Source organism: Choloepus didactylus, chromosome 10, assembly GCF_015220235.1.
Source record: "Choloepus didactylus isolate mChoDid1 chromosome 10, mChoDid1.pri, whole genome shotgun sequence".
NCBI lineage: Eukaryota > Metazoa > Chordata > Mammalia > Pilosa > Megalonychidae > Choloepus > Choloepus didactylus.
The window spans coordinates 20,420,130-20,438,900 of NC_051316.1; the positions used below are offsets into that span (position 1 = coordinate 20,420,130).

The 18,771-nt window shown below is 36.5% G+C and overlaps 1 protein-coding gene across 1 annotated transcript in view; it reads right to left on the minus strand.

Annotated features, from left to right (window-relative positions):
- Positions 1-18,771, minus strand: part of SPTLC1 (serine palmitoyltransferase long chain base subunit 1) — an 88,467-nt gene that overhangs the window by 21,438 nt on the left and 48,258 nt on the right. Inside the window, exons 7-11 of the mRNA XM_037797534.1 lie at positions 12,379-12,508; positions 9,334-9,423; positions 4,561-4,668; positions 1,987-2,082; positions 1,566-1,662 (exon numbers count right to left, since the gene is read on the minus strand). Coding sequence (XP_037653462.1) covers positions 1,566-1,662; positions 1,987-2,082; positions 4,561-4,668; positions 9,334-9,423; positions 12,379-12,508 — 521 coding nt within the window. The remainder of the gene's footprint in view (positions 1-1,565; positions 1,663-1,986; positions 2,083-4,560; positions 4,669-9,333; positions 9,424-12,378; positions 12,509-18,771) is intronic.

The following is an 18,771-nucleotide window of genomic DNA, read 5'->3' on the forward strand; positions in this document are numbered from 1 at the left end:
TCTAAATAGGTTACCAGGGGATGGGGTGGGGATAGGGACTAGGGAGTTTAAAAAAAAAAAAAAAAGGAAACATCTGATCAGGAGGTGGGACTGGCAGGCTATCTGACAAACAAGCTAGGAATGTGCACACAGGCACACTCACATTTTTTAATTCCCTGAATTAAAATCAACATAGAAAATTTAGAAAAAGAAGTGCCAGTAAGGCCTGCTTTTCCCTTTCCATTTTAAGTTTTGTCAAGGTGGCTCTATCATAGCCAAAAGTCACATCTTTAACTCTTAGCTGACTTTTGATTTTGCTAAAACAATTCCTGGTTTTAGATCATTATTTAAGGGTTAAAAATTTTATTCTAGCTGGGAGGATTTCAAAAAACTAGTAGTAGAAAGAATTTCTAGTAAAAATTTATTCAAGAGAAAAAGCTGGACTTAAAATTGAATTGAGAGTAAATGGTTAGTAAAATAAAGTTGAAAAGAGTTGCAATTTCTCCCATTTCTTTAAATATTTTGGCTTTTTTAAATTAAAAAGCAAAAGATAAATATTTTTTAATTCCTTTTGGAAGGCTAGTATTGGCAAATTTAAAGAAAAGGAAAAGAAATGTGAAGTCCAGAAAATTTTTATATTTAAACTCTTTTGTTGGGAATTCAGGGCAGAAGAGATGGGGAGTACATGGTCTGTCAAACTTACATCTTTTCTAACAGTCTTTGCATCTATTTCATAAAGATACACATCGTCTGTTGTAAAAGCAGCACTGAGAAACACATCTTCTGGGAATTAGGAAACATGACCTATATTCCAACTCTCTGGCAAGAGGTTTCGCAGGCCACAGGCGGCGAGAGGGTTGCTTTACCTTTAGGTGCCTTGGTTCCTTTATCTTCCAAACCCTGAGCCACCTCATTTACAGTGTGTCTCAGTAACAGATGCCGCAGAAGAAAATCAACAGCATTTCCTCACTGATGATTATTCAGTGGTGAGTCTTAAATATCTGACTGTTTAAAAAGCTTGTTTTGATTTTTTTTTTGTACAAACAAGATAAGAATCTGTTCCCATAAACCCTATCAACAAAAGAGTCTGCTAAGACTCACTCTAAGTGAGTGGGCCCACTGAGTAAGCTCTTTATTGGTGAACCAAGTTTCACCTCAGTTCCAACGAACGATTCAAAGGCTGGGGGCAAATGAGATGAGGGCTGTAAAACTAGATATGACAAAAAGCAGCATATTCCAGCTAATTTCTCAAAAAACTATGAATCCAACAATGAATGTGGTTTTCTAAAAATGTACACATGAATGGAAACATCTGGGCACAGAACTGAACTACTGCCTCTCCTCCTCTTAGCATCTGCACACACCAGCTGGAGCCAGCCCTGCTCTGGCTTCAAATCTGAGAACGAGAGGGAAGTTCCAAATGGTATCTCTGAGGCAGGGACAATTTCTTCACTGAAATTCTTCCTATAAATGCCAAATGATGCAATTCAGAACTAGAGTTTTATCTGATAAATAAAAAAGCAAACCAGTTACATGATTAGCATAACTTGAGTCCTCTCTGATTTCCTGGGTTTAAAATCAGGTACCTGGATTCTCTTCCATAATATTGAGGGCTTCAATTGCAGCGGCAGCTAGCAGAGGAGGTAACGAAGCCGAAAAGCAGTATCCCTGGCCAGAAAGTCGCTGAGAAGAAACAAAACATAAAACACGTATTATTTCTGTCTTTTTTTGGGTAAACATCCTGAAGGCACTGATTCCCTGCCCCACTGACCAAGCCGTGTGTACAAATGGTGATGTGGTAAGATCAAGGAATGTAACAAAAACAAGACTTTTTTTAAAAGAGAAATAATTTCTAAATATAAATATTTTCAGTGATTCTCTAAAATCAAATTTTAAATAAAAATTGAGTGATAAACTAAGTTAGAGTGAAGTTTTATATTTAGAACCTACATTTTGAGGTGACCAACGGAACAGTTTCTTTTGGTTTTGTTTTCAAAAAGTGCCTACCTGATGGTCAATTACGAAAGACCTGCCACAGCAGAAGCCCCCAATAGAAGCAAGTGAATTCTCCATGTTTGCGCTGATAAGATCAATATCGTCAATCTGCCAGAAGAGAGGCAGAGAGTGGTAGTTATTCTTCAATTTAAAGGAAAAAAAGAGGCAATGTCAAGCCTAAAGACAAAATTTCAGCATTAGTCATGAGTACTAACATTTGGATCAAAAAAACTAGCTATGTGAAAATAAAGGATAAACTACACAAAAATCTATTGCTAAAAGGATCAACATTTCAAAGCCTGTCTCTGAGAATGTCTCATTTTATACTGTTGTTGGGCCATTTCATCACACATTCAAAGGCTTAAACTTATACTCATAGGAAAAGAAATAAATCAAAAGGAGATGAAATCCAAAGCTATTTGTTAACAGGTTTTATTGGAAAGGAAACCAAGCCGGCACCTAATGGACAAAACCACTTTATTTACTATTTACTGGTTGCAAAATCCTGAAATTACCAAAATAACCATAACCATAAACTTGGGCCAGCAGATAGTTGTCTAAGAAATCTCATTTAGGGTTCTTGTAGTAAACTCAGCCTGAAGAACTGAGTTCTAAGAGATGGTATAGTACATTGAAAAAGCAATAATAATAGATTTCTTGGTGGATTTTTTTCTACTTGAGAACAAAATTTAGTGCAGGATAATATACATAATGTTCTGTCCTGCAAAGGGACATGACGTGTATTCACATACATAGTACATGCTCAGAATTTCATAAAGGATTAAATGAAAAAACTATCAGAAGTACAAAAAAATATTGCTTTCATGCTAAAAAGTGGTCTAAATGGTCTTCTACCTAGAAGATACTTGAGATCAATAGAAATAAAGCTATCAAAGTTTGAGCACTTTATCTCTATTAGTTTACATTTTCTTGCATCATTTCAAAAATGCAATTTATCCAAACATCTTGCCAGTGGAATACTGTATATTGCTAAATTTGCTTGAATTATGTTTCCAATTCTCTATAATTCATCAGTGCATTTAACCCTGAATGTTGTTTGTGTTAGAAGAGTTTTCTTAAATCTAAGTTCATGCAATATTCATTCTGCTTTGTGTTTTTCTCTAGGACTGTATGGGCAGTGAGATGCAGATAATCTATGGTGGTTTTATATTTTACAGTACAATTTTGTAACACAGGTTGCAAAACTTTTACGTCCATTTTTTGAACAAATTGGGCACTGGATGAACCTACTGTGCCTGTGGACTTCTGGGTCCCCACTCCCTTCCCAAAGCAGCAACTCCTCTGCTCCTCACCTTCCATTCCAGTTCCCAGCAGTAAGTTACATTCTGGGTCCACAGGAGGTATGCAATAAATACTCACTGATGGCCATTATATGACTGGCTAGGTTAGATCTGGTGTTTTTGTAAGTGTTCTGTATACCCAATATAGACCCCACTCTGCATTCTTGTTCTGAAGCCCTCATGAATATTATTTCAATGACAAATGCTGAAATTATTTAGAAAAATAGAACACTGGATTAATTCAGCATTTCCTCTTCTTTAACATCTTTATGCCTTAAAAAACTGAGTGTAATAATTCAGCATTTTTTTCCCTCAACATCTTCATGCCTTAAAAAACTACTCTAGTGCATTGCTAAATTTGATTGAATTATGCTTCCATTTATCTTAAACTCCTCAGTGAATTTAACTGATATATGTTCAGTGTGTCTTAAGAGTTTGCTTAAATCTAAGTTCATACAATATTCATTCTCCTCCATGTTTTTCTCTAGAACTTTATGATGCAACTGAGATGCACATAATCTTCGATGGTTTTATATTTTATAGTACAATTTTGTAACAAAGATTGCAAAATTTTTATGTGCATGTTTTGGAGAAAAGGTTTCCTTCAACTCTAACAACACCAATAGGTGAAGAAAGGCTCTCAAGACTGGCTGACATCACTCTTTCTCAGAGGCTCCAGGAGCACAAACCCTTCAGCACTGTGGGCAGTTTGGGTTTATTTCCCTTCAGCACAAGAAACATGACAAACTCCCTCCAACTGTTTGGGACCCTGAAGAGCTTTGCTGATTTGCATGCCAGTGGTATTCCTAACAATGTATGTTTACAAAAAGAAGGCGTAACCTTATTGAACATCCCTCCCTGCCCAAACACACACACAAAAATTATGTGAAAAACAAAATATTAAATACTAGAGAGAACTTCTTTTCACTGCCATCATACTTTTTTTTTAAAGGACTACTTAGGGAATTCTTATTGATTTTAAGAAAAAGTAGAAAGCAAAATTTAACTGTTTCTAGAGAAGAGACATTAAAAGCCGAGATCAAATGCTACTGTATAAAAAGAACACCAATTCCATCATTAGCCACTTGGAGTTATAGGTTTAGAGAGAAGACAGGGTCCCCTGGTCTGGCCGACCAGGCTCAGTGGGAAGTGAGGGTAGACAGCAAAGCTCCATGACCCTCCAAACTGATGACCAGCACAGTCTTTTGCCTATAAAATTAAGCCTAGCAGAATGGAACACCATGTTTCCCATATGAAGGAAATGTTCCAAAAAAGAGTAACTCACACTGATTCCATAATGTTCGGTGACTCCTCTGCCGTGCTCTCCTAGAACGCCAAAAGAAAGGCTTTCTTCCAGAAAGATTCTCGCCTTGTATTTATACTTTAACTTAACCTAGGTGTCAAATAAAACACAACTTTAAAATACTGATTAGCAGCATAAAGAACAATTTAAACTTAAAAAAAGAGTAAAAAGCATATACTTTAGACGCTCTCAAATGGTTAATCCAAAAATAGACGTGACATAATGCCAATTTTTTAAAAAAGGAATCGTTAAGGCAATTATGGGTACAGAGATCTGTTAAACAGTCTGACAATACACAGAAACTCCTGGGGAAATGGTGTACATATTTCTCCCTCAGTGACTCACTGTTTTAACTTGGATTGATAACATTTTTTAAAGACAGAAAAGGTTTCAATTATTATGTTTTTCAGTGTGTTTTTTTCCTTTGCTTTCATGCTTACAAGAAAGTCCTTCTTTCTTGTTTGGGTTTGGATGCACATATATCTATATATTCTTCTGATTATTTCATTATTTTATTTTATTTTTGCACAATTCAACAATCCATTAGGAAGCTGAATACATGCATGTCTAGGTATAGTTATTTTTTTCCTAATGGCTAATCAATTTACCCAAATACCATTTTTACATAAACATTTTCACAACTGAATTAAAATGCAATGATCAACAACCACCAAATTTTTATATATATAACATGAACAGTTGCCAGGCCCTCAAATATTCTTTCCCCAATTCCTGTATCTTTTTTCTGTGCCATTATTGCACTGTTTATTAAAAAGGATTTGATTACTAAGAGCTTTTCCCACTTAAACTATAGAAATAATGCACAAGAATATGTAAGATGACAATGCCCCACAGCACAGGATTCTAATCATTTACCTTTAATCATCAAATTTTTACTGTCTATTCTTACTACTCAATGACAAACTGGGAAGGAGAGGAGTTCCAACCAGCTTCTGGTTGAATTTTCACTAACAGTGTATAACTAATTTGGAGTGAATTGCATCTTTTCAGAACTGGGTCTTTTCTACCCATTAACATGACTAACATACTACACAGTTTCTAAACAACATGTTTTAGAAAATATTTAATGATATTATAACAATACTGGCACACAAATGACAAGTCAGGAATCCCACAGTCAAACCTAATTCGTATCATATAATCTTTACATACTCAATGATCATGTATACTTGGTCTGTTCCCGCAATGCATATTTTGTTTCACTGCTCTGGTTGCTCATCTACTGCTTAATTATTGAGCCCTTTAACATACAGTTCTAGTATCTTTGGGTATGCTCTCCACCTCCCCAATGCCCAATTATTCTCTTCTATCAGTCTTTGACACTCTTGCAAAAAAAGGAGAGGAAAACAAATACATCTTTTATTGATATTTAGGATGGATCTAGATTTACTTATTAGATAGTAAAAAACAATATGTGAAACCCTTATTTGAATCCTTATTCAGTGCATGGATTCATAATATCAAGTTCCAGTGGTTTATTGCAAGTGGTTCAACATATGAAAATCAATCAATATATATATATAGCACATTGATAGTATGAAGGAAAATAACCATCTGATCATCTAAATTGATGTAGGAAAAGCGTTTGACAAAATCCTACAACCTTTCATGATAAAAGCACTTAATAAAGTAAGAACAGAAGGTGTGCCAGTGTGGATATATTATGGCCTCCAAAAGCCATATTCTTTAATGCAATCTGTGGAGGCAGACATATCAGTGTTGATTAGGTTGGAATCTTTTGATTTTTTCCATGGAGATGTGACTCAATCAACTGTGGGTGAACTGTTTGATGAAATTATTTCCATGGAGATATTCCATTCAGGGTGGTTCTTGATTTAATCACTGGAGTCCTATAAAAGAGCTCACAAACAGAAGGAGCTCAGAGCAGCTGAGAGGGACATTCTGGAGAGAAGCTAGGAGGTGACACTTGGAGATGCTAGCCCAGAGTTTGCTCCAGAGAAGCTAAGAGAGATCCAGAGACATTTTGAAGAAAGCCATTTTGAAACGTCTTGGGAGAAAGAACCAAGAATGCACAGGAGCTGAGAGAGGGGCTGGAACACAACCCAGGATCAATAGCAACCAGCCACGTGCCTTCCCAGCTAATGGAGGTTTTCTGGATACCATCGGCCATCCTTCAGTGAAGGTATCGTTTGTTGATGCCTTAGTTTGAACACTTTTATGGCCTGAGAACTGTTAATTTGTAACTTAATAAATCCCCTTTAAAAAAGCCAATCAATTTCTTGTGTTTTGCATAACAACAGCATTAACAAACCGGAACAGAAGGGGACATCCTCAACTTGAAAAAGGGCACTCATGAAAAACACAGCTAACATCACACTCAATGGGGAAAGATCAAAAGCTTTCCCCCTAAAGTAAGGAACAAGAGAAGGCAATAGTTCTTTAGATATGACCCAAAAACAAAAGCAACAAAAGAAAAAATTAATTGGACTTCATCAAAATTTAAAAATTCTGTGCATCAAAGGACATTATGAAGGATGTGAAAAGACTACCTACAGAATGAAAGAAAATATATTTTATCAGGTAAATGTTTAGAATTCAATATATATAAAGAACTCTTATAACTCAACAACAAATTTAAAAATGGGCAGAGGACTTGAAGACATTTCTCCAAAGAAAAGCTGAGTTTTGCAAAACACATATTGTATGCTTTCATTTATAAGAATTTCTACAAAAAGACCCCCCCATTGAAGGTGGGTCTTAATCCTTTTTACTGGAGTTCTTTATGAGAGGATAAAGGACAGAAAAAGTCGAGAGCTCAGAGACAGAAAAGTCCCATAGATGCTAAGATAGGACCCAGGGAAGCTCAAAGAGGAGGCCACTGGAACTAGGAGCTGAAAGCAATGAAACCTGGGAGCAAAGAACCAGCAGTCACTAGCCACGGGTCTTGCCATCTGACAGAGGAACCCCGGATGCAAGAGGCCTTTCTTCAGAGAAGGTATCATCCTGTTGATGCCTTAATTGGGACATTTGCACAGCCTTGGAACTGTAAATTTGTAAACTAATAAAAATCCATTAGCCAACCCATTTATGGTATATTATATTCTGGCAGCTTAAGCAAACTGAAACAGCAGGTATTCAAACAAATACTTGTATGTGAATGCTTATAATAGCACTAGTCACACCAAAAACTGAAAAGAAACCAAACGTCCACCAACAGATGAATGGATAAGCCAAATGTGGTACATATATACAATGCAGTATTATTGTATTATTCAGTCATAGAAAGGAATGGCATTCTGATTCACGCTAAAATTATGCTAAGCAAAAGGAGCCAGATGCAAAAAGTCACATAGTATATGATACCACACGTATGAAATATCCAGAACAGGTAAATCCACAGACAGAATGCAGACAGGCAACTGCCAGGGGCTGGAGGGAGGAGAAATGGAGAGTGATGGCTTAATGAAGTCAGTTTTGAGGCTGACAGAAACGGCTTGGACCTCACAGAGGTGGTGGTTGTGCAATACTATGAATGCACTAAATGCTAACGAACTTCCAAACAGTTAATTTTATGATATGTGAATTTCACCTCAGTAACACACAGATATGGTCATGGCTTCTGTGCTGGTCTGGATGTATTACATCCCCCAAAATGCCATTATCTTTGATGTATTCTTGTGTGGACAGACGTAATAGTGTTGATTAGATTGTAATTCTTTGAGTTTTTCCATGGAGATGCGACCCACCCAACTGTGGGTGATGACTCTGACTGGATAGTTTCCATGAAGCTGTGGCCCCGCCCATTCAGCATGGGCCTTGACTAGTTTACTAGAGAACTATATAAGCTCAGAAAGAAGGAGTGAGCTTGCTACAGCCAAGAGGAACACTTTGAAGAATGTACAGAAGCTGAGAGAGTAGCTGCCGATGAGAGACAGTCTGAAGTCGGTCATTGAAAGCAGACTCTTGCTCCAGAGAAGCTAAGAGAGGACAAACACCCCAAGAGCAACTGAGAGTGACATTTTTGAGGAACTGCAGTCTAGAGAGGAACATCCTGGGAGAAAGCCATTTTGAAACCAGAACTCTGGAGCAGACGCCAGCCACGTGCCTTCCCAGCTAACAGAGGTTTTCCGGACACCACTGGCCATCCTCCAGTGAAGGTACCGATTGTTGATGACTTACCTTGGACACTTTATGGCCTTAAGACTGTAACTTTGTAACCAAATAAACCCCCTTTATAAAAGCCAATCCATTTCTGGTGTTTTGCATATGCACAGCATATTGCTTCCACTGTTAAAAAGCTGAGTTTTACAAAACACAAATTGTATGCTTTCATTTATATGAATTTCTACAAAAAGCAAAACTAATCCATAGTAACAGAAAGCAGACAGAAGGTTGTCTGTGGACAGGGATGGGGGGATTAACTACAAAGAGACATGAGGGAACTTTCTGGAGAGATGGAGGGGGCAGTGGTGGTGACAAGGATATGTTCATCTGTCAAAACTTATCAATCTGTACACTAAAAATAGGTGTATTTTATTATATGCCAGTTATATATCAGCAAAGTTGATTTTAAAAGCACAGTCTTATTACTCTTTAAAGTCTAACACTGGCATTTAATAGGTTAATCTACTTTCCTGATATGATCACAATATACTTATGCTATCCTACATTGCAAAGCAATGTAGACGTTATACATTAGAAGTAGTCCTAAACAAAAGGCATACCTGCCAAATAGTTTAAATACTAAAATAATGAGTAAACATGGTCGCTTACCAATTCTGGAAGAGGACAAATACTTCCAGTGTTCATATACAATCCTTCCACTACTATGAAACGTCGCGTTACACGAGCCTTGCGAGGATTCTTTAAAAGAGAAAAAAAACCCAGATTTCTTAAATGTCAGAAAATTCAAACACAGATCTGCTGCATGCTCCCAAGCATTCTCACCTTACAAGATTTATTAAAAGATAAATCATCTGAATTTAAAATTCAAGGCTCAAGGTCCTGTTAGCTTGAGATTAAGAACAGTGCTCCTTCTCTCAGACATATTTATTGGCCCTCAGAATCAACTGGGTGACCTCATGCACAAACAAAAACTCTTCAGGCACTCTCAGAACATTAAAACATAAGCAAACAAAGCTCTCCAACTCCAGGATGACTGGGAAGGAGCCTGAGGGAACTTTCAGGGGAGATGGAAATGTTTTATATCATGATAGGGGTCAGGAAACCTGGGTTAAACAAGTATAACCACTGGCTGAAATTGTATGGCTAACAGTTATGTAATTTTGGTGTTTATAAATTTTACTTGAAACGAAGAGGACTGTAATAACCATCATAATAATAGGGATGGGGGTGAGGAGTAGATAGAGGCATAGATAATACAAGAATGGTCAAATGTTGATAACAGTTGAAACTAAGAGAAAGGCAAGGGGCTTCATGAAACTATTGTGCTTCCTTTGTATATGTTGGGAATTTTCCATAACAAAAAGTTAAAAAATAGACAAATCCTGCTCTCCTTCACCTACCTAAAAACAAAGAAAATTCTTCTCCTTCCTCACTCCACCTAATCTATCACTGGGTCTCTTGTAATCCAGGCAAAGTAAAACTTGATTATAACCTCGTCTAGTGATATTCAAAGATAGTGGAGTGGCTTTTTCAAACAAAATGCACCTTCCCCCATTTCACTGATGGTAAGTCACCAATAAATCATTAGCATTTGGAAATCTATTAGATGCCTCAGGTGCACTGGGCTGAAAAAACACTGAGAACCAAAGTTATAGGTCAGAGGTTGCGACCTTCCTACTCAAAAGTTGCTAAGTAACATTTTCAAGGGTAGTTTAGAACCCACAGCTGGCAACGCTCAAAAAAAAAATGTTGAGGTCTGCAAAAGTACACATTCCGAGGCTGTGCAATTATATTCATTCTATTGTTAACTTAAAAACTTATGCTGTGGCAGCTAGCAATACAGACCCCTTAGGAGGCACTGAGGAAGACAGCACTACCTTCCTTTCAACATGATGGTGAACATCCTGTCTCTTCCTGCCTTTTTAAAAAAAATGAAGTATTTTTTCTTATGATTTAAAAATATGTAGGAAGCATGGGAAATCATAAAGTACAAAACAGAATTTAAAAAATTATCTACAGTGACCCTACAAAGCGGTAATTTTTGTCTTTATTTTATATACATATATTTATAAATTACTGTTCAAAGTTAGGATTTAACTGTAGTTTTAGAACCTGCTTTTAAAGAATATTATGTTGTGAACACTTATTTCTACATTATTTAATATTATTTAAAACTTGATTTCAATGGAGAGCTAATATCCTACCTGTAGATAAACCAGAAATTATTTATCTATTCCCCTAATTTTCGATTTAGGTTTTTATCCACATTTTGTTTTTTTACAACACACATGATTATCCTTCAATCTCCGATTCCATTTCTGATTATTTTTTAAGGATACTCCCAGATATGGGTTAAAGGGCATGAATATTTAAGGATCCTGGAATACATCTGCCCACTTATCCCCGAGAAAGCCTAGGCCAATTTAAACTACCCACTCACAGCTATCGGAAAGAGGTTGGGATAGGGAGAAGAATGCCACTTTGTTCATTAATTCATAAATTGAGACCTTCCTTCATTCTTTCCTCCAGTTAATTAACACATGATGTATACTGGTATGAACAAGCTTATTTTGAATTCACTAGGCACATCTCTTCAAAGCCCCAATGAGTTCTGGTATTATTACTATAAATTGACAGTATACATCCTGTCCCCATTCCCCACAAGTGCATGCTGTTTTTTCTCTATTAAAAATCTAAGGTTGCACAGACATTCTTGAATGTAAATCTTTGTGCACATCCTTAATTATGCTGGCCAAATTACTAAGTCAGAGTGTATAAATATTTTGGAAGATTTTTGATAATGATTGACAAATGACCAACCAGAAAATTTGCTCCAATTACATGCCCAACTGTGGTGTATAAAAATATTTTATTTTTTTCCAGAAACACTCACAGCCCAATATTCTTATATATTTTTGCCTATTTGTTGAGGAAAAAAAAAGATATTTCATTGGTTCAATGTGTATTTCTTTGATTGAGAGTGAGATTGAACTTTTTCATATATGTTTATGGATCATTTAGATTTTTTTTGTTTGAATTGTTTTTTCAGCAGTTTATTTTTCTATTTGGGACATTCACTGTTTTCTTACTGTTTTGTAAAGGTTCTTTACATATGTGTGTGAGCCTGTATGTGTGTATACATATTCCCCATATATATATATATATTCCCCATATATATATTTATCATAAATGCTTAAAAAAAAAAAAAAATCTTAGGTTGCATAAATATTACCAGAATAAAATTTTTAAAAACCATAGGGTTGTACAATGCCAACAGTTAACCCTAAAGTAAATTATGGACTATGGTTAATAGCATAATTACAATAATATTGTTTCATCAATTTTAACAAAGGTACCACACTAATGCAAAGTGTCATTAATAGGGGGAGTATACGGGAACTCTACTTTCTGCATGATTTTTCTATAAACCTACTTCTCTAATTTAAAAAAAAAAAAAAAAAGCTGCCTGGATTACCTTCCCCCAAATTTGCCATATGTAATTATGGCAATGACAAGGCAATTACAGTCAAACTTGGCTCTCCAACACAAAGTATATTTAAGCAAAAATGGCCTTATTTAATACCCAAATGTGATCCACAGGCAAGTCTTCATGACAAATTACCATTTCATATATAATTTAGCTGGTTAGAAAAGTACAAAAGAACTGAATAATTTTCTTCAAAAGAATCATACCTTTTGATCTTCGATCTCCTGTTCTTTTAGTAATCGCTCCAGGTCAGCCATATCGTTATGCTTAAATAACTTAATGTCACTACGTGATGCCTGTAATCCCTTCTGAATAGCAAAGCAAGCAGCTCTATCTCTGCAAGAGAGAGAGACCCACCAAACCGAGGTTTAAATGGCCTTGTAAAAGTTCTCAGGAAAGGAACATTTGCTTTTTCTAAGTTGACCAATCTCCAATTTAGTTAACTTGAATACAGTATAAAATAAAACATGTTTGAACATTTATACATTATTTACACTTCACTTTTCACATAACTACCACACTTATTAATCTATTCCGAGAAGCACATTTTTGCCATATTTTAACTCTCTGAAATCTGCCTGCATCTTATAATGATGTATCAATTTAACTGAGAGTGCTTCCTCTTTATAAGAAATACATGAAATAATCATACATCTCACCATCAGTGGCATCTCTGATTTTACCAACATGTTACTGACACATGAAAAATATGAAAGCCTATTTCATGTGTAGAATAGGCTTTTCTTCTCTTCTTGAGATTTCTAAATTATGTTACATGGTTGAAGCAAAAATTACAATATGGTCTGATGCAGTTCTCAACGTACTGAAACATTTAAAAGTTATATTATAAATGGGGCAGAGTAAATGGATATAAAGGAAGATAAAGGTTTTTATACTTGACTTGAACTGGTAAAATACAACACCAGTAGTTTGTGATAACTTATGTAATATTTAGAACAATAACTAAAAAAGCTATATAAAGAGAAACACTCAAAGACATTATGGATAAATCAAAATGTAATTATAAAACATGTTCAGGCAACTGACAGAAAAGCAGATAAGAGAAAACAGAGAAGCAAAAAGTAGAGAGAACAAATAGGAAACAAAAAATGTCAGACTTAAGTCCAAACATACCAATAATTATACCAAATACATAAAAAACGTAATTTAAAGACAGACAGGCAGAGTATATGTTAATATGACCCAACTGTTCTAGTTTGCTAATGCTGCCAGAGTGCAAAACACTAGAGATGGATTGGCTTTTATAAAAGGGGGTTTATTTGGTTAAACAGTTACAGTCTTAAGGCCATAAAATGCCCAAGGTAATGCATCAATAATCGGATACCTTCACTGGAGGATGGCCAATGGTGTCCGGAAAACCTCTGTTAGCTGGGAAGGCACGTGGCTGGCGTCTGCTCCAAGTTCTGGTTTCAAAATGGCTTTCTCCCAGGACGTTTCTCTCTAGGCCGCAGTTCCTCTTCAAAATATCACTCTCAGTTGCTCTTGGGGCATTTGTCCTCTCTTAGCTTCTCCGGAATAAGAATCTGCTTTCAGCGGCCATCTTCAAACTGTCTCTCATCTGCAGCTCCTCTGTTAGCTCCTGGGCATTCTTCAGAGTGTCCCTCTTGGCTGTAGCTCCTCTTCAGAATGTCACTCTCAGCTGCACTGAGTTCCTTCTGTTTGTCAGCTCATTTATATGGCTCCAGTGATTTAATTTAGACCCACTGAATGGGTGGGGTAACACCTCCATGGAAATTATCCAATCAAAGTCATCCCCCACAGTTGGGTGGGGCACATCTCCATGGAAATACTCAAAGAATTACAATCTAATCAACACTGATATATCTGCCCACACAAGATTACATCAAAGATAAAGGCGTTTTGGGGGACATAACATTTTCAAACTGGCACACCAACTATACATGTCTACAAGAAACTCATTTTAAATATACTGGCAGAGGATGTCATCAACATTGCAATGTAAGCCATCCTCTCAGAATCAACTAATAAAAGGAGAAATCCCACTTGTTTGAATCTCAATATTATGAGACTGGAGAAGGACTCCACAAACAATGAAATGAAGAAAAAGAAAAACAAACACCAAAACAAGGTAGGAGATTTCCACCTTGGACCTGCCAGTCTGGACCCTTCCACCTCACTTGGTCTGACGCAGGTTGGCAGTCACTGAGGCAGCACAGCTTGGGTCCCTCCTGCCAAGGATGCAGACTGCAGAGCTGCTCACAGCAGCGAGTTAGAACCCTTCACATCTCCAAGCACAGGGACCCAAGGCAGAGACCCAGGGTAGAACACAAACAGCGAGGAGTGCCACATACAAAAGTGCCCCAGAGAAAAAAGAGACCACAGCAGAACTGTTGGCAAAAGGTGCAAACACACAATCCCATCTGTTTGCTGGACCACCCAAATGCAAAATGGACCTTGCTGGATTAACCGCATCTGGCTCCCCAGGATGGAGGCAGAAAAGCCTCATGGAAAAGACATAGGGGTGGGGTAAGACAGGATGGGTCCCAGAACTGAAAAGTGTAATGAAAAGGGGACAATGAGTGAGAGAGAGAATTTTAAGCAAATCATAAAAGCTGAGGTGAAAATTCTGCACAAAAACAAACAGAAAAGATTTAGATTCCCAGAGAAAGAATAGTGGAAAGGAAGCTTTCTCCTGGAGGTGAAACAATTGCACATAAAAAGGGCAATCTTAAAAACTGTAGCACAAGGCAAGAATCATGTGCAGAAGAGTTGAGAAAATCTGAACAGTAGAACCCAGACTACGCTAAAAGTCCAGAATAAGTTGGGCCAAGCATCAAAGAAGAGCCTTAACACAAAGCCAACCAACAAAATCCTAGGCAAAACACTTCAAAATAATCAGATGCCCAGATATCGGCAAAAAATTACAGGTCATACTAAGAAACAGGAAGGTTTTGTTTGCTCAGTCAGGGGAACAAACTAAAACTTCAGAGGAGACAGAATATGGAACAACTAATCAAACAAGTTCAACCAAATCTCCTAAATCAATTCAAGGACTTGGAGAAAAGTATGGATAGAAATAAACTAAAGGTGAATACAGAGTTAAAGGATATTTAGACAACACGTGAGCACAAAAAAGAATTTGAAAGTTTTAAAAACATAAATTATGGGGTGAAAGTCACAATAATGAGAAATTAAAAATACACTAGAGGCATACAACAGCAGATGTGAACAGGCAGAAGAAAGAATCAGCAAATTAGAAGTCAGGACATTCAAAATTATACAGACAAAGAATAGAGAAAAGAATAGAAAAAATTGAGCAGTGTTTCACGGACCTGAGTGGCAGCATGAAGCATACAAACATACGCATCATGGGTATATCAAGAGGAGAACAGAGAAGGGACAGAAAGAATATCTGAGGAAAGAACGGCCCCAAATTTCCCAACTCTCAGGAAAGATATAAATATACAATGCCCTAGAAGTGCAAAATACTTCAAAAAGAATAACCCCTAACTGATCTACTACTAGTTGCATACTAATCAGAATGTCAAATGCTAACAAAAAAGAGAAGTTTCTGAAAGTAGCAAGAGAAAAGGCAATTCATCACATACATGTTCTTTGATGCAATCTTGTGGGTGCAGGCATATTAGTGTTGATTAGGTTGGAACCTATTGATTGTGTGTTTCCAAGGAGATGTGACTCAATCGACAGTGGGCAAGACCTTTGACTGGATAATTTCCATGGAGATATTACTCTGAATGGGTTGAGTCTGAATTAAATCACCAGAGTCATATAAAGGAGTTCACAGACAGAAGGACCTGAGAGGAACTGAGACTGACATTTTGAAGAGCAGCTGCAGCTAAGAGAGAACAAAGAGCCCCAAGAGCAACATTTTGGAGAATGCCATTTTGAAACACAACCTGGGAGCAAGTGGACACCAGTCACATGCTTTCCAGGCTAACAAAGGTTTTCTGGATGCCAACGGCTATCCTTCAGTGAAGGTATCCTATTGTTGATGCCTTACCTTGGACACTAGTTGGCCTTATGACTGTAACTTTGTAACCAAACAAACCCCTTTTATAAAAGCCAATCTATTTCTGGTGTTTACTTGTAAAACGGCAGCATTAGCAAACCAGAACAGTAACTAAAATGGTAAATGCAAAACCCAATAGTAATGGATCCTCAACACGTAACTCTATTCTTTAATTCCTAGAAGACTCAGAATACAACTGAACAGGGTAAAGTTGTATTTCCTGTTAATGGACACACAAAACGCAAAGGGGTAATGTAGAACCAAAAAAATTATACAGAGGGGAAACAGGGATATGGGAGCAGGAATGTGTATGCTACTGAAGCTAAGATCTTATCTTTTCAAATTAGTAGGTTATAGACATAGGTTGTGTAACACAAGCCCCAGGATAACCACACAGAAAGTATTTTAAAGATATACAGAAACAGAAATGAAAAAGGGATCAGTCAGATATATCAAAAAAGATCAGCGATACAGAAAAGGAGGTTACAATAAAGGAAAAGAGACAAAGAAGATATATAAAAGCCAAAGGATAAAATGGCTGAAGTATGTACTGCATTTATAGTAGTAACACTGTGTGTGAATAGATTAAACTCCTCAATCAAAAAAACACAGACTGGTAGAATGGGTTAAAAAAAGCACAATCCAACAATATGTTGTTTACAAGAGAATCACCTTAGACCCAAAAGCACAAATAAGTTGAAAGTGAAAGGATGGAAAAAGATAATCCATGCAAACAGTAACCAAAAAAGAGCAGGGGTAGCTATAATATTGGACAAAAGAGATTTTAAGTTAAAACCTGCTATAAAAGACAAAGATTATATATTATATATTAATAAAAGGGGCAATCCACAAAGAAGAAATAACAATCATAAATATTTATACACCAAACCACGGTGACCCAAAATACTTGAGGCAAACACAGGCAAAACTGCAGGGAGAAACAGACACCTCGAAATAATAGTTGGAGACTTCAAAACACCACTCTCATCAACACACAGTACATCTAGACAGAGGATCAGTAAGGAAACAGAGAACTTGAATAATATGATAAATGAACTAGACCTAACAGACATAGAGAGGACATTACAACCCAAAATAGCAGGACATACATTGTTCTCAAGTGCACAAGATTATTCTACAGAAGAAAACATGTTAGGTCACAAAACAAGTCTTAATAAATTTAAAAGACTGAAATTATACAACGCATCTTCTCTGACCACAATGGAATGAAGCTGGAAATCAGTAACAGGCAGAGAACTGGAAAATGAACAAATAAAAGGAAGTTAAACAACATACTCTCAAACAGTGGGACAAGGAAGAAATTACAAGGGAGATTAGCAAATATCCTGAGATGAATGAAAACAAGAATGCAACGTATCAAAACTCAGGGATGCAGTGAAGGCAGTGCTGAGAGGAAATTTATAGCCTTAAAATACTTACATTAAAAAAGAAGAAAGAGCTATAACCAAAGACCTAACTGCATACCTGGAGGAACTAGAAAATCCCAAAGCAAGAAGAAAGAAATAACAAAGATTAGAGCATTTTCCGGAGAAGGAAATCAAAAAATAAATTCCATTTACAATAGCAACTAAAAGAATTAAAAATCTTGCTAAAAGGAAGCAAAGAAGATCTAAATAAATGGAAGGATATTCCATGCTCATGGATTAGAAGCCTAAACATTGCCAAGATGTCAATTCTACCCAAAGCAATGTATAGAGTCAATGCAATACCAATAAAAATTCCAGTAACCTCCCTTGCAGAAATGGAAAAGCCCATCATCAAGTTTATATGGAAAGGTAAGAGGCCCCAGATAGAAAAATCCATCTTGAAAAAGAAGAATGAAGTTGGAGAACTCATACTTTCTGATCTTAAAACTTATTACAAAGCCACAGTAATCAAAACAACGTGGTACTGCACAAGACAGACATATAGACCAATGGAATAGAATTAAGAGTTCCGACCCTTACATCTATGGCCAATTGATTTTCAGCAAGGCTGCCAAGTCCACTCAACTGGAAAAAAACAGTGTCTTCAACAAATGGTGCTGGTAGAACTGGATATCCATATGCAAAAGAATAAAGGAAAACCCCTATCTAACACCATATACAAAAATTAACTCAAAATGAATCAAAGATCTAAATATAAGAGACAAGACGATAACACTCCTAGAAGAAAACATACAGCAGAAAACATACCTGGTGGTAGGCAATGATTTCTTAGACTTTACACCCAAAGCACAAGCAACAAAAAATAGGTAAGTAGGACCTCATAAAAATTAAAAACTTTTGTGCATCAAGGGACTTTATCATGAAAGAGAAGACAACTTACTCAATGCAAGAGAACATTTGGAAACCACATATTCAATAAGGGTTTAATATCCAGACTATATAAAGAAATCATACAACCGAATAACAAAAAGACAACTCAATTTAAAAACGGGCAAAGACTTTAACAGACATTTATCCAAAGAGGACATAGAAATAACTAAAAGGCACATCAAAAGATACTCAAACATCATAAGCTATTAGGGATGTGAAAATCAAAACCATGAGATACCATCTAATACCCACTGGAATAGTTACTGTTT